The sequence below is a fragment of the Octodon degus genome, unplaced genomic scaffold (genome assembly GCF_000260255.1).
Source record: "Octodon degus isolate 3935 unplaced genomic scaffold, OctDeg1.0 scaffold00065, whole genome shotgun sequence".
Classification (NCBI taxonomy): Eukaryota; Metazoa; Chordata; class Mammalia; order Rodentia; family Octodontidae; genus Octodon; species Octodon degus.
Window position 1 is genome coordinate 11632188 of NW_004524641.1, and position 21464 is coordinate 11653651.

General features: G+C 39.0%; 1 protein-coding gene across 3 annotated transcripts in view; it reads right to left on the reverse strand.

Moving 5' to 3' along the window:
• The window catches only part of Cers6 (ceramide synthase 6), a 317328-nt gene that overhangs the window by 114906 nt on the left and 180958 nt on the right, over positions 1-21464 (reverse strand). For all 3 annotated transcript variants that reach the window (XM_004634784.1, XM_004634783.2, XM_023719164.1), the window contains one exon: positions 8612-8669. In XM_004634784.1, the coding sequence (XP_004634841.1) occupies positions 8612-8669 (58 nt within the window). The remainder of the gene's footprint in view (positions 1-8611; positions 8670-21464) is intronic.

The window sequence follows — 21464 nt, forward strand, 5'->3', positions numbered from 1 at the left end:
ATCACTGGTCACAATTTAACTAACTGCTTCTACTAATAATGGACATTCAGATTTTTAAATTCTTTTCTGGATTTGCCATTTCCTGTGTGCCTTTATTCAGACATATTCTAAGTTGCAACAAATAACTTCACACATCCACATTTCATGGTTCTGTGTGACTCTTTGCTCAGGCTGAATCTACAGAAGCTGAGTCCCTGGGTCAGTGCATGAACACACAGTTACTCTGCCTTACCACTGTTATCTTCTAAGCCATTTATAACAGGTTAGCATAGTTATAATGATTTTAATTTCTTTACTCAATTATGAGCTATGAGCTGAAAGGTGCTCTGTTAGTCCACATTACTGATTTTAGAGAAGGAACAGTTAAATCTTAGAGAGCATGAGACTGACTTAATTAGGTCTCCATCCTCTCCAAGTCTCCGGACTCCCCATGGGATGCTCACCATGTCTCATCATCCCTAGTTTCTCACTGTCCTTGGTATGCTCCCCTTGGGTGTTAACACCCACCCGCAAGTCCATACAGAAGGAAAAGGGGTGGGGCTAGTGAAATGTATGCAAATATGCAAGAGAGCAGGTATAGGGAGGAGGGAAGAAAATGCAGCAAGAAAGAGTATGGAAGAAATTCCTAAAATTAGTACAGCTCATTCATTGTCCAGAATGGATGTTTACTTGATTGTAAATATCAAAATGTGCTCACAACAAGCAATCTTAACAAAGGCAACAGTGCAGTATAGTATTCAAGTTCTCAGTACAGCAAATTTAAGAGTGTATGGCACTCAAAATTCCCAGCACAGCCCAACTCTCAATCAGTTAGTGTAATATTTTGTTTCTAAACACTTTATAGCTTCCTAAGTACCCCCAAATACACAAGCTGAGAGTGTCAGGGCAAGCATAAGTGTCAGGGCATTTTTCTATATTATAGGAAAAATGAGGAAAAAGGTTTCAGGGAGAGGAACATAATTGCACATGAACAGAAATCAAAATAAGCACAATGGGCAATGAGTGCCAACAATGAAAATTCCATTTGGACTTCTATCTAAATCTTCTCCTACACTGATAGGATTTGAAACTCTTACACAGTGAACTTCTTAGCTTTTCAAAGCAATATTAGAATAATAATTTGAACTGCTAGTTTTCTGTTTTGTTTTGCCTAAACTGACCTGGAGAGTTCAAAGTCTCTAAGACAGGCTTCCACTTTGGCCTCAAGCAAGTCAGTTTACCCTTGTTTCTGAAAATTGTTTGTTCTTTCAGAAACGAGAAATTTGGGACAGTTGATCCTTAGGGTCCCTTCTTCCCAGTGCTCGTATTCTATGAAAATGCATCCATAATCTAATGCCCAGGCAAATTTTATTTTCACCCTCAAAAGGATGATCATCTTTCAGAAAGATGCCAAACTAATCAATAAAACAAAAGAGAGTATCTTGAAACATGGTACCAGAGAAACACTCTGGCTTTTACTGGTGATCTCTTAAGAGCAACCCTGTACATAAGCGCAGGCTTCACCTTGGGTCAGGTTAAGTATGGAAATTCAAAGCAAGAAATGTGCCAAGGGGTCAGTCTGGAGAATGTTTTCCTTCCAATTTTGAGTTTTCACCTGGTAGTTTGTCATGAAGTTGGCATAACAGGAGGAACTCAGGTTATGCAAATGTAATAAATTATAATAGGTTACCAAAGTGACATAGGCATAACACAGGCAGAGACCATGATGGGGCAGAGGACAAACCCCTGGGCCCTTAGCTCATTATTCATTGAAAGCATGATTTGCTGGGAGATGTTGGGAAAATTTTGGAGCTGCCAAATAGAGAACCCTGAAAGCTGTAACAGAGCTTAATGGATGATTTGGTTAGAGCTCAGAAAACCAGAATAATGACAGAAATATTACCAATGAAGGACAGGCTCATGAGGTTTCAGGTGGAAAAGAGAATGTTACCACAAACTGGACTAGAGGCCATGTATGTTCCAACAAAGAATCTGTCTACATTATGTCCATGTCCTAAGATTTTGTGTGAGGCTGAATTTAAAGGTGATGGCCTAATTAATCTGGAGGAAGAACTTCAAGGCAGTCCAATTCAGGCTTGGGTGCTGCTGGCTGCATTGAGTCAGAGCTACCATGAGAATCAGGAGCAAAAAGCAAAGCTGAATGATGTGCAGTATGGCACAGGCAGTGAGTGGCCAGGTGGATGCAACCAACAAGGACATGGGCTGCTCAAGGCCCTGAGAGCTTACATCACAACACAACCTAATGTCTTAGGTGCTAGACATGAAGCTATGGGACTCATGGTCTGCCTTGCTGAGCATCAGTCTTGCTTTGTCTGGTTCCTATCTATTCTCCTATTCCTGTCTGTCTGTCTCTGTCTGTCTGTCTGTCTGTCTGTCTGTCTGTCTCTCTCTCTCTCTCTGTTTCTGTCTCTGTCTCCCTCCCCCGCTTTCTTCTTCTCTACCCCATCTCTTCTTGAGACAGGGTTTCACTACGCACTTCAGGCTGGCCTTGAACTCACTTTGTAGCCCAGATAGGCCTCATACTCACAGTAAGTGAGTAAGGATCCTCTTGCCTTACCCACTGGAGTGCTGGGACTACATGCTTATATGTCACCATGCCTACCCTTCTCCTCTCTTTTGGAATGAAAATATTTGCCTGGTGCAAATATTTTGTAAGTGCTGAAATTTATTTGTTTGTCTATTTAATGGGCTCACAGCTAACAGTTTGCCTTGAGTCTCCAGAGACTTTAGATTTGGACTTTTCAGCAATGCTAGAATCGTTAACATTTTGGTGGTTCTTAGAGATGCACTATATGAATTCTGCCTAATAATTTGGATATGAACCTTTTAGGGGCTAGAGGTAGAATATTATGGTTAGATCTTGAATGTCTCACAAAAGGTTCACATTTGGTGGTAGGGTCAGGTTGGAAAGGGTGGGTCACTGGGGGCACGACCCCAGTGTATTGTAGCCCCCTCTGTGCTTTCTGGCCACCATAAGATCAACAGCTTTCTTCTACCATGCCATCTTGCCATGCTGTTTTTGCCCTGAAGCCTGCTGACCATCAGTGGAACCCACTGAAACTGTAAACCCAAATAAATCTTGCCTCCTGTTACGGTTTGTGTCTAGTTGTCCCCCCAAAGCCTTATGCAGTCATGAGGCAGGGACTTCTAGAGTTTGAGACTAACTCATGATCCACTGGGACTATGGGTCTTAGCACTGCTGAGATTATGGGTATGAGTACTACTCCTAGTCTGGGGCAATAGACTGAGTACAACTTAAGGGAGAGAGACTTCCTCTCTCTGTTGCCACTGTTGCTGCTACTCCTTCCTTGGCTCCTCATGCTCTCTGCCATTGCCGTGAACAGAAGCGCTCTGCCCTGTGCCATTCTGCCTTGGAGCCAGACAAGTATGGACTGAAACCTCCAGTAACTATGAACTAAATAAAGTTCTCCTTCCTTTATTTTGGGTGTTGGATAATTGTGTCAGCAACAAGAGAAGAGTAACTGAGACACCTCCCTTGAATGAATGAATGAATGAATGAGAAACCAAGCAAGCATGATGTGTGTTTTCTTCTAAGACAGACATACATTTTAAGGTGGTTTTCAATAAAAACTATGACTCTCTACTTAGGCCTTTAGTGACTAGTGGGTAACTATTACTAGAACAAAGCTTGACCTTCATTTTATAAACTTTTGGGTCAAATCTTTCTCATGTTCTATGTAGGCATTTTAGTCATTTAGGGAGTGTCTGTCTAACAGTTAGCAAGGAAAGTTTAAGCCCTAAGACTTCCTGGCTGATTTCATCACCCATCGAGACTGAGACCACCTTTGCTCAAAAAGTCCTTGACCTGAACCTATCTATGGTTACCTTGCGTTAGCACAGAGCCTCACTTCACTGCCTGAAGGCACAAGGACTCCTCATGGGACAGTCTAGTCTCCTTCATCAGACTGTGACTCCTCCAGCTATTATTCCCTTACTCTATTTCACCTTTCAATCCACACTACAGCTTAATTTCCATTATCACTATAGCGAGGACCTATGCCACCTGGTCACAAAGGTACGTCACAAACTACAGCAATATGGTAAGTCTGAGCTAGTCACTGAGACACTGCTCTCAGCTCAGAGCTTGGCCTCGGCAAACTACACTTCTGACTCCAAGGAGCTGGGCCTTGGCCAAGTTTGATCTCTCAGAAGCACAAGAAGGGAGCTAGAAGGCTGTGAGGGGAAAATACGACTTGTTCTTTTCTACTTTCCTTTTAGTTCTCTTATAACTCCCTGGCAACGTATCTTCACTCTGCGCAACAGCTGGGTGCAGCAGCAGTAGCTGGTTCCAGCTTTTAATTTCTCCTCACTGTCAGAGCCAGCTTCAGTGTGCTCCCCCGAGGTCACCAGCTGGTCAGCATTCCTGGCTCAGAAGTCTTTACCAGGCTCCACAGCTCTTCACCGGAGCTCTGAGGTTCCGATAGGTCCAAACTTCCTGTAATCTCTTGGTCCTCAGAGAGGTGCCATCTTTCCCTATTACTATCTGCATGACACCTCAGTACGGTACCAATGGAAAGAACCGGTTCTTGAAATGACTGGCACCGGTCCACAATGGTAAAGGAGCTCACACCACAGTGTAAATTAATTACACTGAGAGGTACTGTTTAGTTCAGCTGATCTGATTTCATAGGTGGATTGAAAAAGAAGCAGTGATTTTATATCCCAGTGGAAACTCCTTATCTCCTCAAACTCCAGTAGTCCACAGTTGGCAATTCAATTACTATGAGGAGTACAGGCTTGGTGGTTCCCCTGGTTAATGGTTTTTCATATTATAGTAACTCCTAAAATACCCCTGTGGTTTCTGTTTTCTAAATGACCCTAAATAGATATGAAGTTGGGTATAGGAATATCTTCAGTAACTTTCTTTTAATTATATGCATGGAAAAAGAATTCTGACATAAAATGTATCATATGGACAACAAGTTGGAAATAAATTAGCTTAACATGTAGATTATAAGAAAAATATTTACTTAAATTCTAGTAGCACATAAATATATACTGACTTCCTGTGATTTTTTTTTTAATGAGCAAATTCAGGGACTTGAAAGTATTTAAAGAATGCCACCCAATAGAAATGCCCAAAAATAAATTTAAAAAAAGGAACAGTATATGAGAGATAGTTTAGTTTTTAAACTATAACATGTAGGGCTGGGGATATAGCTTGGTAGTCTAAGGACCTGCCTGACAAGCACAAGATCCTGAGTTCAAACTCCGGTACCACATGTCGTGCTGGCCCCTGATCACACATGGTGGCACACGCCTGTAATCTCAGCACTAGGGAGGCTGAGACAGTAGGATCACTACAAGTCTGAACTGTGTAACGAGACCCTGTATCAAAAAAAAAAAAACAAAACATAATATGTGATTCTTTTCAGGATCTAGGAAACTGGGATGATTTGTAGGAGTACATTAAATGTTAGGGCTTCAGAGAACCTTAAGTAGTTGTGAGCCTTCTTTCACAAAAGTACTTGTTCCTGCCAATTGTATTTATGGGCAGTCACGTACAGTAATAACAATGGCAGACAATGTGGAACCAGGATTACTAACAATTATTTAAGTGCTTTGTACCAACCTAGTAATGACTTGGTACCTAAAAGTTCATTTACAGGTCTGTAAGATAAACACTGCATAATGTATACTTTCCTATTCTCTCAGGGTAGAAAAGGTACTCAATCCACCTGGGAAGATGAATTGTAACAGGTTTCTCTGACCTAAAGACAGAATGAACCTCTGTACATGGACTGCAAGGAATTTTGCCAACAGCTGACACAAAAATCACATTTTTTAATGGTGAGAATAAGAGGCAGAGATAGCCTCTCACCTCTAAAAATTGGTCCATGACTCTGATATTGTAAGAATTTTCACATTATGCTTTTGAAGGAAACTGAACACAAGGATAAAGTTATGTACTTTTGGCAAACGTGTTTTATTTTCAAATATTTACCATATTGCAAAAGTCTGAATCATTTAGATTATTTTTGATGCTCAATCCACAATATTTTTCTTGATTTAATTAGTAACTATAGTGTCCTTTCCAAGAAAGTTGATATAAAACATTGCAAATATGTATTGAAGCATTTAAAGTTATATAAATTGGAATGAAGAGCTGCTTGTGTCAACCAAAGAAGGAAGTCATTTGGAAATCATGCTGAAATTACACCAGGCTGGCAAAGTGGTCAGAAATCTCTGGAATTGTTTGCTTCAGTCTTTAACAAACAGGCTGTGCAACCTTCAAAATGCCACCTACCCTCTTGGGAATTCTGCTTTCTTGACTGTGAATTAAGAGGGCTGGACAAGATGGCTTAGAAAATCCTCCCCAAGTACTTTAGTCACTCAGATGCTGTGCTCACACTTCTCCTGTACACTGTAAGGAACACCAAACCAAGTAGTACACCCAAAGCCAAGTGATACTTAGGCAGCACTGCACCCAGAAACCCCCGACACAAATTAACTCAACCAGAGCAAGGTGTAGTTCTTTTTTTTTTTTTTTTAAATTTTTCAAAGCATTTGTTATAACCAGAGGCAGTGGAAAGGAACCTGGCATGAAATCAACAGTCTTTAAGGAGAAACAATTTCCATGCGAAGATGCTAGTGAGAGGCTTTCAAACTGCCTCAACAGTGCACTCCAGGCTGAGGGGCGATAGCTATTCTCATTCAACTCAATGTGTTCAGGGACAAAGTGAACCAGAGCTAAGTGGCAAAGAAAGTGCTTCCTGTTCTGATGACAGACAGCCACACACTTACCTTAGTACAACTAAAGCAAGCCCAGCCCAGGAGACCTGGGGAGAAGGCAGGGCATCCCTCCTGGCACCCTATCTTGCCTTTGCCCCCAGCACAGCCTCTCACCAACAGAACTGGCCAGAATTCCAACTCTTGACCTTGGTTAGCAAGCAGACATTCCTTCGAACCACAACTCTCCCGTATCAGCTAAACACCCTCCACTGCTATTTCCTCTTCTAAGGTAATAAAGTCAGAAGCATAAATGTTCTATAGCCATACTATTTTTTCTAAAGACAAGTTTGAAAGTGAGGTCCCGAATAGCAGCTTCTACCATGGCTTTTTACCCCCACTGAGAATCTTGTCATACTTTCAGAGTGACATTCATCCATTATATCTACTCTAATGGCCTCTGAGCCATGTGTTCTTATTAAGTGAAAAATAACTGCAGTAGCTAAGGGAAAAAAACAAGGGGCAAAAAGACAATTTCCTTTAGGAAACTACAATCATGGGAAAATGTTATTTACAATAGAATTCATCATAGGCAGACAACATCTGATAACTTCAAGTTTTAAAATAAAAGCATATTTTACACTTTCATGTCAATATTTATAAGGAGATTTACTAGGAAGGCATGCTACCTGGCACAAGCCTCATTTTAGAGGTATTTTTGGACCAAAGATAACACAGATAGATACCATTTTAAGTTAGCCTTATGTAGTACTTTGTTTTTCAGCAGCACTTGGGATTGAACCCAGGGCCTTTGCATTGATTACATCCCTAGCCCAGTTTTTTGTTTTTTCTTTTTTTTTTTTTTTGACACAGGGTCTTCCTAAATTGCCGGGATGGGTTCAAGTTTGCAGTTTCCTGCCTCAGTCTCCCAGTGTTCTGGGATTACAGACTTGTGTGCCCACACCCAGCTTTATAACCTTTTTTTTTTTTTTTTTAATGTTTTCAGTAAAGGGTCTACAGGGTCTCACTACACAGATCAGACTCATCGTTATCCTCCTGATTTTAACTTCCCCAGTGCTTAAATTACAAGCTATAAACCACTTTTATAAATCATTTCCCAGGGCCGGGAAGATAGCTCAGTGATGTTGCATGCCTGTAATTCCAGTACTGGGGAGGCTGAAACAGGAAAATCACTAGAGTCCGAGCTGCATAGTGAGACCTTGTACCAAATACATAAAATGAAAATAAAAAATCATTTCCCATCTTAAGCTAAATTTGTTAACATCACTATTAGAGAATAAATCTCCATGAAACTTGAATTTAAGTAGCCTAAATCATGAGTAGTATCAGTAAGCACTAAAATAACCCGGGAAACGCCCATGGCAGCTGCAAAGAACTACTTTAATAGATTAAGGGGCGCTAGTTCTTGTACGATTTAGCAAAGCAGCAGCAAGGAAAGCCCAGCTAAGGAAGGAACCGGACTTCCTGCAGTAACTGGTGCTGCCCTGGTAATACAGGACATCACTGCAGTGTTTCCTACTGCCAAATTCTACAGTGACAACACACACTGCAGCAACTGATGTTGTCAAGTTGTGAAATGTGTGATGTAGAAATTCTAGCCTTCTTCACAGCTTCAACTGGATTGTATAAAACTACCAATTTGATAAACAAACAAATAAATAAATAAATGAGCATAGAACTGAGCAACAACTTTCACTGGAAAAATGAATTGTTTTCAAAATTAGTTCAGAAAAATGCCTAAAAATAATTTACTATCAACAATGAAGCACAAAAATCTTTACATTACAAATGCACAAATAATTCATAAAAGGCCTGTTATGATTGCTTAAAATGTAGCCACATATTAAAACTGGGATATAACTTACATAGAAATTATAGAAATTAATCTGTCAGATCCTACCTTTTTCAGGAACCGAACTCCGTAGGTAAATACATACAGGTAAAAGGAAAATCTCCACCTGTAGAAGGTTTAAAAACATTCTATGATACTCAGTTTATATATCTCACAGCATATTCTGAAAGGCAGGGGGAAAAAAAATAGTCATTATATCCACCCCCCACCAACAAGGACTAAATCTGATGAGCACCTGCTAGCTGAACACATCATGGCTGATAGCAAATGTAAACATCAAGCTTCATTCCTAACTTTCAGTTATCTACCACACGTACCCCATCGCTGCTCCCCCTACAACATGAGGATGTTCTTACAAATCACTCAGAAAGTGATATAGTTCCACAATATGAAGGTATTTGGATATTTGTCTGAGTCACATACTAGTTAATGTGTTTTATAAATATAAGCTTTGATATTTTTAAAATTAGGTTAGAATGTTTTATCACCAACTTTTTATTAACATTTGTGTGGATGCTGCCAAAGGAAGCCATACAGAGCAAGTTTTTCAAATAACTGAAAAACAATCTTGGACTGTCTTAGGTCAGATGTGTAGATTGCATATATGTATATGGAATCAGCCTCCCCAGTGCTGGAATTACAGGCATGCACCACCATGCCCAAACTCTGGCCGGCTCAGCCCACACTGGGAGTGGGGCTAACATGGCATGTGGTGCCGGGGATGGAACCATAGTCCCTGTGCTTGCCTAAGAAGGTATTTCAGTCTGCTGAGTTATTTTGCTGGCCCAGATTCACTTTTTTAAGGAAGAAAAGTTTCAAGTATTTTTAAAAAATGATTTTAGCAATCTAAATATTGTTAAATGTAAGGTATGTGTATATTTGTGTGCTGATTACCAAAAAACTTTTTGCTCTGGGACTTAGTTCCCAATTTTATTTCTTCTACTTTCTGAATATGAAGGAATGTACCTGGAATAGCTGGCTGAATACCACTAAATAGCATTCTTGAGTTGTACTGCTGTGGAACTTTGGATTACAGGTTGCAAATTAACTCAGAGAAAGAAGTAACTAGTCAACTTCAGTCCAGCAGAAGCCAAACCACTTTTTCTGCTTGAAAGCCAGGTAAAAATTACAAATAGGGTAACAGTGGAAAACAACTCTGGAAGATGATTCAAGTGATACACAAAATGATCTAAAGAAATGACAGTTACATTCAAATGGGGGAGAAAATAACGATACCAGTTTCCTTCCCCTCTTAAGCACACACACACACACACACACACACACACACACACACACACACACAGTGTCCTTAGACTTGTACAATCACATCCATTCCTGGACTGATTTTGGCTTCAAGTATTCTGGAATTCTTACAACTTTTAGAGATCTTTGAACTTCACAGTGAAAACTCTTCAACAAATAACTTACAAAACCAGAGTTCAAGAAGGAACAGTGAAAAGTGATGGAAGGAATTATAATTCATCCAGAGAGTTTACTTACATAGCATCAAAGTAAAACATTTAGTTTAATCCCATCTCTATTATCAATGTCTTGATGGATGTGGGAGTATCTGTGTTCGTCTCTCTGTTTGGACTACAAACGCTCCATCAGAAGTGAAAATCAGTATGGACTCCTAGGCTTGTGACTTATGCTCAAGACAGGACCCCACCCTTGCATTAATGCTCTGGGATCACCATCTGACAGTTCTTAATTGTTGAACAAGGAGCCTTACATTTTATTTGCATTGTATCCTATAAATAATGTAGATGACTATGGAATTGTGATTAAGTCTATAGATTCTCCTAATTTAGAAGCAATTCTATTAATATCCTTTGACCTCAGTTCAAGCTCTGTAATGAGAGAGTGGGTTTGTAACTCTAACGGTGACTCAAGGGAGGCCAGGGATGTAGCTCAGTGGCACAGTAACTGCCTCACAAGCACAAGGTCCTGAGTTCAATTCCTAGTAGCAACAACAAGAAGACGATATGATGATTTGGTTGTACAAATAATCTCAAATTTTCTGTAGTTCCTGCCTCTCCTTACTGTTATCAAACAATCCTGTTTCATGGGTTTGCCTTTGTTTTCTTTGTCCTGAAGGTAAGTGAATTTGCAATTTCTTTATTAAATGATTTATAACAGCTGTTTCAGCTCTAAAACTATTGTTAGCAGACTGTGACCAGGCAGCTTTTATGTATAATAAAAATTTTATAGAAGCTACTGGAATTCCTGCCGTTACATATACACATTTTATTTCATCACTAAAATGACCCAGTGTTCATAAGACACAGGTTCTGTAACTGGAACACTGATGCCTCCATCATGTGAATGACAACTTCTGATGAATATTTAAAAGGCTGCTTTTATTTCTACAAAGTATCTCCAGGAAGCAAAATTTTCAAGCATTTTGTGACATGAAAAAGTTCTTATTTTATTTTTTATTTTCATGTCTCAAATAAAAAGTTTTAAATGCTTGCCGCCAGCCCTTGGTATATAGACTCCTCTAACTTCCAACTAAAATTTCTCTAAAGAAAGAGATAAGCAAAGCTACATACATGGAACACAAAAAGTAAAATATGACCTTCGGCCTATTGCTAAAATTAAGGAAGTCGTTTTATACTACTAAATGAACAAAATTATATTTAAAGGATTGATTAGAGGGGCAGAAAACAAGCCATGAACCTTAAAGGAAATAGGAAATTTATCAGCCTATCTACCTATCTTTTCTCTACTTTTCACTATCCTGAACAGAAACAGAAAAATCCCTATCTGTGAGAAACCTAGACAGCTCTTTGTCATGAATGATTCTTTCTGAGGTAGCAGGAAATCCTCCATTCCCTAGCCCCAGTTAGTGACTGTTACTTTTTTTAAAAAACTGGAAGGAAAAGGAAGTACTCTGCACCCTGGCAGTTTTAGTTGCAGAAAATCAGGTTGAGGGACAAGATGATTTTGAAAGTGTGGCACCCTTACATAACTCCCATACTGTATAAGTAACAAAGAACATGGTGTGGGAGAGAGCTGCTCTACAAGAAACTCTTCCAGTCCAGTGAAATCGGGCCAGCACCTATAAACATCAACCTGCTACAAAGCCAGAGGTCGAAAGACAAATACTATTAACAGACTGGAAGACAGGGGAGCGCCAAAGAAAACTCACACTTGCTTTCTGTGAACAGGTCTGGAGGGGTATTTCAAAATTCAGGAATACAGTAAAAGTAACAGCTAAATGTCAGTAGGAACCTACTGAGCAGTACTGAATATAGAAAGTAAGAAACATGCTAAATGCTCACAGCAAGAACAGTCTCCTAAAGATGATTTTTTACAGGAATTGGAAGTAATTCCCATGCCAAGCATTTGGCATTGTCAATACAACACAAGAAGACATGATCTCAAAAAACCAAAGTAGAATGCTGTAAATCAATCAAAGACTGCCGGCCAAGATAAAAAGAGAAAACAGATTTTTTTGAAAAGGATCATTGGGCCAGGGAGATAGCTCAGTAGAATAAATGCTTGCCTGGCAAGCGCAAGGTCCTGAGTTCAATCCCTGGTACCACAAAAAAATTTTTAAAAAAATTTAAAAAATAAAAAGGATCATTACACAGATTCCGAAGAGGAAGCACAGCATCTCTCATGAGGTGTGTGGGGGTGGGGAGGCACAGACGTGGAGCAGAAATTAAATCATTGACACAAATAAAGAGGAAACATCCAAGTAAGGCCCACAGGCAGGGAAAGCTCCTAGATCTTGGAACCCCAAAGTAAAGTGCAATTACAGTTGTTTCTGAGAAAATACAAGAACTGAAATAGAATCACAATCAAGACACAAAGCCAAACTAAAAAAAGAAAACTAAATTGTATTCAAATTGTATCAATCCAAAGCTATATCGTGGCAGTAATTTTGAATCCTATGGTGAAAATAAAATTAAAACTTCCCAGTATTCAAGCAAAAAACAAAAAGAGGTCAACACATAAATCAAAGGAAAACAAGTCACTGTAAAAGCCGCAAATTCCTAGTTGGTCTTAAATTTCTCCCAATTTTCTAAATGACAGAAAAACAAAGGACTCAATCAAAGAAAGCTACTGCCAGTCAAGCTGCCCCTTTCATTTGTAAAGGAGCTTGAAATGTTTTTATAATCAAAAGCTCTGAAGGCACATTACTAGTTAATGGTTACTAAAAAGTTACTATTAAAAACTTGATAAAAATTTGCTCAGGCCAATTCCAATCCATCAAAGTACAAATAAAACTTCAGATTCAAGAAGTATAATCTTAGAATAAAAAGACTATATATAGTGACATAAATAACTGCCCAAATTTCATTGATAAATTAAATGCAACTATTCTCAAGTAATAATATAAAACATTTAGCAATAATCTAAGAATGAATCCTCTGGGTAAATGAAAACATGCAATGAAGAGGAAATGCATTAAATTCATTGTCTCACAAGATACTACTATTTTGACTGCAAGATAAATATATTTTAATAAAAAACTTAAAGATGAATCCTGGTTATAAACAGCAAAAGGAACACAAATATTCCTCCCTGTCTTTATGAATGTACCAGTAAATTAACAGAAGAGGAATCCTGTTAAGGGAAGCCTACTTCTTAGGGATAAGAAAACAGTATGGTGGACAGTGATTCCACTTGGTAGCCTGGAAAGCAGAAATGGGAAGGGGTGTTGAGCTGAGCTGAGGCTGCGTCCCGAGCTGTCTGCAGCAGGTACTCAGAAGGACCACAGCACCCTGAAGACTTCAGCAGAGGAAGCTCCATGGGCACAAGCAGCCCAGGGATGAGCTTGCCCAAGGCCATGCAGTTGAGAGGGGGCAAAACCAGAACAAACATAGCACTGACTTTAAAGACCTGTCAGATTCTTCAGGGAAGAGCACACTGCTTTGCCCAGAGAGCCAGCATCCTGTACCATACTTGCTTGGTTATAGAAATCTTTTATATCCACCAAACCTGAAAATTGAATAGGAAGTTAATAGAAACTACCATCCACTGAATCCAGCTTTTTATACAACCAGGCTGGCAAGGACTCTTTGTTAAAATCAAGACTAATCAAATGTGCCACACAAGCAGAGAACTAGAGCACTGAGGTTTCCTGACTTGCTGCTGAATGTCACCCAAAAGGCACAGGGATCCCAAATGACAGAGAAGGCAGAACAGGAGATTACAGGAGACCTGAGATCAGCTTAAGCTGTTCTGGGGAGGGTAGGGCAGGTGGAGAGAAGTAATTTTATTCACAGAATTTACAAACTGCTTTCTCTGTACCACAATGTTTTCTAAGCACCTTACAAGAAAGAACTTATTCAATGCCACTATTTCACAAAACAGAGTGGGCATTATTACCATCACGTCTATTTTTGTTTTCCTTCTAGATGAGAAAATAAGCACAAACTGGTTTAATAATTTGCCAACAGCGACACAGCTAATAAAGGGAGAGGAGGGCTGGAAGCTAGGTAGTGTGATCCCAGCATCTAGGCTCTTAACCATGAGGCTCTGCTGCCTCTTTCTGATCTAATACAACTGAAAATCAAAGATAATGTATTCTGCCAAAATGTTTTTCTTTCTTTCTGTTTTTTTTTTCTTGTATTTTAGGGAAGGGTCTACAGGGTGTTCAGGGTCTCAATACTAGATTGGACTAGTAGTGATCTGCCTGTTTACAGCCTCCCAAGAGCTGGGATTACAGGGGCATGCCACCATGCCCAGTCTCAATTGCTGGCTCAGCGTGCCCTGGGGGCGGGGGCAGGGCCAGCATGGAAGGCCCAGGATCAAACCCTGGCCCCTGTGCCTGCTTGTAGGTACTTTAATCTGCTGAGCTATTTGGCTGGCCCCCAAATGGTTTTCTAACTTAGTGGATATGAATGAAAATCAAACAATGAGAACAGTCTCTAGTGAAGAGAAAATAATTTGGTGCAAATCTGGAACAAGGGAAGATGACAATGGTACTTCTTTTCAATACTAGGTCAGGCCAGGGAGATGACTCAGTAGAATAAGTGCTTCCCTGGCAAACACAAGGGTCTGAGTTCAATCCCCGAGAACAGCCTGGACTGCAAAGTGTTACCCTGTCCCAAGAAAACAGAATAAAGGGGCTGGGGAGATGGCTCAGTGGAGTAAGTGCTTCCCTGGCAAGCACAAGGGCCTGAGTTCAATCCCCGGTTCCACCAAAAAAAAAAAAAAAAGAAAAGAAAAGAAAAGAAACCAGAATACTAGGTCAGTGTGTGAGTCAGTTTTCTATTACTATTACTATGACAAAGTAACTCAGATGTTCAGCCTACAAAAGAGAAAGGTTTGTTCTGGCTCACAATCTCAGAGGGTTCGGTTCATGGCTGCTTGGCCCTGTTGCTTTGGGCCTGTGGCAGCACAGTACCTCACTGTGGGAGTTTGTTGTGAGGAGACCTGCTCACCTCATGGTAGCTAAGAAACGAAGAGAAGAGAAGGGACTAGGGTCCACAGGTCTCCTTCAAGGGCACAACACCAATGAACTAGGCTCCTCCCACTAGGCCCCACCTCTTAAGCTCCACCACCTGCCAACTGCACCATAGCTGGGGACCAAGTGTTTTAATACATATGCCTCTGGAAACATTTAAGATGCAAACTAATAGACAATTAAAACAATACTAACTTTATCAACTGAAGACAACTGAAGCTACCCAAGGGCCCTTCTCTGACCTACACACTCAGCACTCCACCTAATGAGACACCAACCCTCTTACAGGGCTGATGTCAAGTGATGATTGTTCTGTGAAGCCACCTATCTGAGAGCTGAAACACTGAAAGCTCTGCAATCCCTTTTTTGTCACCAGGACCTCACTATATAAAGATTATAACACTGGTCCAGTGAGCTATATCCCTGGCCCAAGTGCTGTAATCTTTTGATGTTCTTTACATCATTTCTACATCTTCTATTAATGTCAAAAACCTCTGACTTGCTTATAGGTTAAAAGGATAAGACTGAGTCTTATTTATCTCTTCATTTCTGACTGCAAACATTGGGCAAATAACCCCCAAACTAACCTCCAGAATTTTTTTTGTCTTTCTTTCTTCTTTTTTAAATTTTTTTTTTAAATTTTTTTCTTTCTTTCTTCTTTCCTTTTTTTAGTACAGGGTCTACGGGGTCTCACTACACAGACGAATTTGTAGTGATCCTCCTGTTTTCAGCTTCCCAAGTGCTGAGATTACAGGCATGTGCCACCACGCCCAGTCTCAGAAACATTTTTTTCTGATCTCCAAATTCTTACTAAGAGTATGGAGCGCTCTCTTCATTTATTTATTTTAAGTTTATGTTAACTAAAGTAATCCTCAATCAAATAATGTGAACTAGCTTCAGAAACTATGCAAAAAAAAGAAAAGGGAAGGGTATCACAAATATAGTCAACATAATTTTTAAATAATCATCATAATAAGAATTTGAAATCAAAGGTAGTCGACTTTGAAATGTCTAAGTAATGAAATTTATTTTTATTGGATGCAAAATATTCCCAAGCACAAAAAATTTGTGTGTGATTCTTTTCATTATAAAACTGAATTAACTTTGATGCACTTCTCACTTCAATTCTTTCATCATCTAAACTAAAAACAAACAATGAACGATTGAAACATTTATTATCAGGTACATAAGGCAATGGAACTAGAGATCTTACATATGGCATGGAAATATTTCCTTCACAAATTTAACACAATCTAAACCATCTCGCTATACCTTAGAAATTATTAAAGATGAAGTAAAAGGAGGCAGTTAGAAAATAAGCAGAATATATTTAGGACTAAGTATAAGCTTTATTTCATTGACATTTTACACAGGCAATCACATACTGCTAAGCACAAAGTGGTATAAGGACCTATTTTCTAGCCAAAACTCATAAGCTGATAATTTCATAAGATATTAGGAAAGGCGCAATACATTACACTCAGCTATTATACGCCTTCAATGAAGTACAGTAAGGATACTTCTATACTAATTCTAATATACCCACTCCCATAGATTTTTTTCCCCCTTTTGATACTAGGGATTGAACCAACGGCCTTCTCACTGAGCTACATTCTAGCCTTTTCTTATTTTTGATTTTGAGACTACATCTTGCTAAGTCTTTAAACTGACCAAACTGGACTTGTGGTCCTTCTATCAGTCTCTGGGAGTGCTAGAATTGCAGATAGAGCCACAATGCCCAGAACTTCCACAGATTTTGAACAGGACATAATTAGGGCTTCAAGCTTAAGAGAAATAATCATCCTGAATTTGTTTTTTACTCACGGTAAGTTTTCCTTAGAGATCACCTATTTTATAAAATAACAATAATAGCTGGCATTTCCTGAGCATTTGCTTTAGCTCCTATATAAAAAAGTCTCACAGATTTCTTAGACTATGTATTTAGTACATAATATTCACATCCTCTGTGTGGAGTCAGCACTGTTACACAACATGTTCCATTTTCTTACTTTTATCACGTAACCTTTCCCTCTCCATCTCTTCGTTCCTTTCCCCTGAGGAAATGATCTATCTTCCCACTTCTTATTATCTTTTATTTTGTTCTTTATTTTTACTCTGGGTGTCTCATAGAAGAGAAGCTATGTGATATTTAAGTATGCGTGAATGGCTTATTTCACTTAACATTGGGGCCTCAAGGTGCATACATCTTCCTATAAATGACTAAAGTTTATCTTTCCTTATGGCAGAGTAGCATTCCACTGTACATAAACACTACATTTTCTTTATCCATTCACCTGTACATGGATATATAGGCCACTTCCAAAATTTAGCCATTATGAGTTGTGCTGCTAAAACCTTGGATATGCATATATTACTGTAATATGAGATCTTTAATTCCTTCAAGAAGATACTTAGAAGGGGAATAGCTGGGTCAAGTGGAATTTGTAATTTTAGTTTTTTGATAAATTTCCATATTGATTTCCTCAGTGGTTGTACTGGCTTACATTTTCACCAACAATGCAGAAGGGTTTCTTTTTCCCTTAAGGCTCTCCAACATTTATTATAATTCAATTTCTTAATGATGGTTATTCATTCTGGGGTAAGATGGAACTGCAATGTTATTTTAATTTGTATTTCCTTAATGGTCAGAGATATTGAGCATCTCTTCATGTATTTATTAGCCATTTGTACTTCTTCCATGAAACGTCTATTCTTTTTTTTTTTACTTTTTATTGGGTCTTTTATTTGGGGGTTTGTTTAAGTTCTTTACATATTCTAGTTATCAGTCTTCTGTCTAAAGAACAGCTGGCAAAAATTTTTTTCTCATTATACTGGTTCTTTTTATTCTATTGGTTCTTTTTATGCACAGAAGTTTTTTTAATTTTACATGATTCATTTGTTGATTCTTGGAACAATTTCCTGTACAGTTGGGGTTCTGTTCACAAAGTCCTTGCCTATGTCCATGACTTCAAGAGCTTTACCTATCTTGCCTCCCAGCAGGTTAAGTGTTTCTGTTTTAATATTCTAGTTCTCACCTTTTTATTTAGTACATGGTGAGAAATAATGGATTTAGATTCAATCTTCTACACATGGACAACCAGTTTTCCTAATACTGTGCATTTAAGAGGTTATCTTTCCTCCAGTGTGTGTTTTTGGTCCCTTTGTCAAAGATCAAATAATTCAGCGTACTTAGGATTGCTTTTACATCCTCTCTTTTTGAGATGCAGGTCCCACTGATCACTGATCATGAGGTCCCGCTAACCCTCATGTCTGTTTTCATACCAATACTTTGCAGTTTTTATAACAGTAGCTTTATAATGTAACTTCAAGTCTGACACTGTGATGCTCCTTACTATGCTCTTTTTACCCCATGTTGCCTTTGCTCTTCTGGGTCTCTTCTGGTTCTATATTAATTTTATGATTATTTTCTCCAGTTCTGTGAAGAATGTTATTGGAATTTGATCAGGATTGCATTAAATCTGCATAAAAATTTTGGAAATCTGATCACTTTGACTGCATTGGTTCTGCCTATTCAGAAAAGTCTAAAAAGATTAACTCCAATCTTCTGAGAACCTCATGAGATAGGCATTACAGTCATTCCCACCATCCAGGTAAGAAGGTGAGAATTTGTCAAGAGACACAATTAGTGGTGGATTTTGGATTTAAATCCAGCCAAGTATTAATGATTTTAACATGCACATTAAGTTTTCATTATTCTGGGGCCAGGAAGATGGCTCAGTGGAATAAGCACTTTCCTGGCAAGCGCAAGGGCCTGAGTTCAATCCCCAGTTCTGCCAAAATAAATAAATAAATAAAATAAGTTTTCATTATTCTGAGTAACACTGCAATTCTTTCTCCCATCACAATACACAAAATGAAACTACTCTGTTAGCTACTCTCTCTCTCAGTTTTGTTTCCCTCTCCGTGGTTTCTTTTCCATTCTCTGGGCAGTTGTAAGGCATACACACACACTCAGAGTGAAGCAACTGCACTGCAAAATCCTGTGCAACAATGACATTGCGACCATAAACTGCATGTCTTAGCAGGAAACAGCTCACTAGAGGCAAGCATTTGGAATTTGGTCCTGGCTACTTTGTAAGTTCAATACATTTCTATACACATACATTAGAATTAGCTGATTTTCCAGTTTTTATTGTTGTTGTTGTTGTCACTGTTTTCTTGAACCACAGGCTCCTCTTGACATCTAGGTAGGGAGTGTGGGAGTCATCTACCCTATTGTTCTACAGATGAAACCATGGACCTAGAGAACTGTGCAATTCTCCTGTGTTTATTGGCAACATGGTAAAAGAAAACAAATATTCCCAGTTTTTAGAGCAAGTCTACTTCATTCTCATCTTGGGGCCTTGGGGCTTAAAGCTGGACATGGACAGTATATATCCTACATGTGGTCTGTTCTGCGAAGGCCATATCATGCTCATTAATGTATAGATAACACTTACAGAGTAAAGCAACACCTACATATTTTAAAAAGTAGCTGGCCTCAGAGTTATTTGTTTTGTTTCTTCAGTGATTGGTTGAATTTTTAGTTTGTAGACCAAACATGGCCCTTGCATTCTTTTGTAAGTAGACAGTCCAATGTCACCATGTAGACTCCACTGCATGGCATTTATACCACAGGCATATTAGCCAAAGTTACTTGCTACAAAGGTTAGGGGTTTAAAAAAAAATGTATGAGACCATGTTTTTTCCCCACATTATTGAGGTATAAATGAAAAGTTAAATTGCATGATCTTAAGGTATAAATCATGATGATTTGATATACTTTATGAAATGACTAACACAGTCAAGTTAGTTTAAGCATATGTTTCCTTGCCAGGTTATAGATTAGATCCCCTAAACTGAATCATTTTATAACTGATAATCTTTACCCTTTGAGCAATATCTCCCTTTGTTCCTATTTCTGGCCCCAGGTAACTACTATTCTACTTTGTTCCAGGAGTTCAGTGGACACCATCTTTTAAAATAGGAGACAGGCCTAAAGCCTTGGTGACCTGGCTGATGGTGGCACCTGACAATGCTTTCTAGAAAACATAGTCTCCTTTTGAAGCTGCTATTATTTCAGCTCACTAACCTGGACATGGACTTTCCTGCTTGAGTACAGCCGAGACGCTTCTCAACTAGGCAGAAAGAAAATTGACTGTCATTTCCAAAGCATGCGTATACATGGTGTGATCTAAACCTATAGTGAGGGCTGGTGAGATGGCTCAGTGGTCTAAAGCACCTACTTAGAACAAGCTAAGCTAAGCAAAGCACAGGGATCACGGTTCAATCCCCCAGCACCACATGCCAGCCAGCCCCGCCCCCTGGTGGGCTGAGCTGGCCACACACACAAAAAAATAAAAATAAATAAATTTAAAAAAATAAAAAATAAAAAATAAATAAACCTATAGTGAATGCTTACATTTTAAAAAAATTATTATTGTAGAAGAATGTTGCCATTACCCACCATCAGAATATGCCCTCTCACTGATAGCAGGCTTATCTAATCATTCTTAACCCTTTCTGAAACAGTTCTGGAAGTTTCCTTTCATAAGTGTCTTTATAAAGTGTGATTTTAAAAAGTACAACAAATACCACTGCCACATGCCATTCAATAGAAAGGCAGGCTTGTCAAATCAACGCAGGGTGTCCCATTCTTTTTATTCTCCAACGACTTTTTGCTCCCTGAAGTCCAAATGATCACAAAAGGTAAATGTTTTATATCAACTCAGGACAGTGAGGCAATAGGACAGGGAAACTAAGGACACTCACAAAAGAGGACTCCAGGCCTGCTTCAGTGAGGGGTAAGAACGTGGGAATAAGTGTGTCTGCATGAGAGGAAGTATTTAAAATGGATTAACAGCAATGCCCTCCACAAACTTTTTTTTTTTTTTTTTTTTTTTGGTGGAACCGGGGATTGAACTCAGGCCCTTGCACTTGCCAGGGAAGCGCATATTCCATTGAGCCATCTCCCCAGCCCCACACAAACTTTTAAAATTGAAACATTCTCTATAGTTTTTTCTTTTTATCATACCTCATATATTTTAAAATGAAATAAAGGTGAGATGAAAGATTCCTTTTGGAACCTCAGTCTAAACTCCCTGAGTGGTTTCAAACTTGCCTTACACTTTAAAAGTCTAAAGGAATACCATGGCGAAAGGGAAAGACGTTATGCTGTGGGCTGATTGTGCAGCTTTGGGCTCAGGACTGGGCAAACATTTCCTGAAACGGTTTCTACCTCCACCAACAGTTAAGTTGGGACTCTAAATATTTTCCCTTCTTTGCTGAAGGCTCAACTGTTTCTCTGTTTGAGAAGCAACAGAACTCACAATGCAAAGTCACTGGTATTAGATGACAGATGTATTCACTTTTTCATTCCCTTGAAAAGCAAACTTGAGGGCCATAAAGTCTAATCAATCACCTGAAAGCAGACTGAAGACAAAAAGACACTTGTTTACATTGAAGCTATGACTGCCTAAG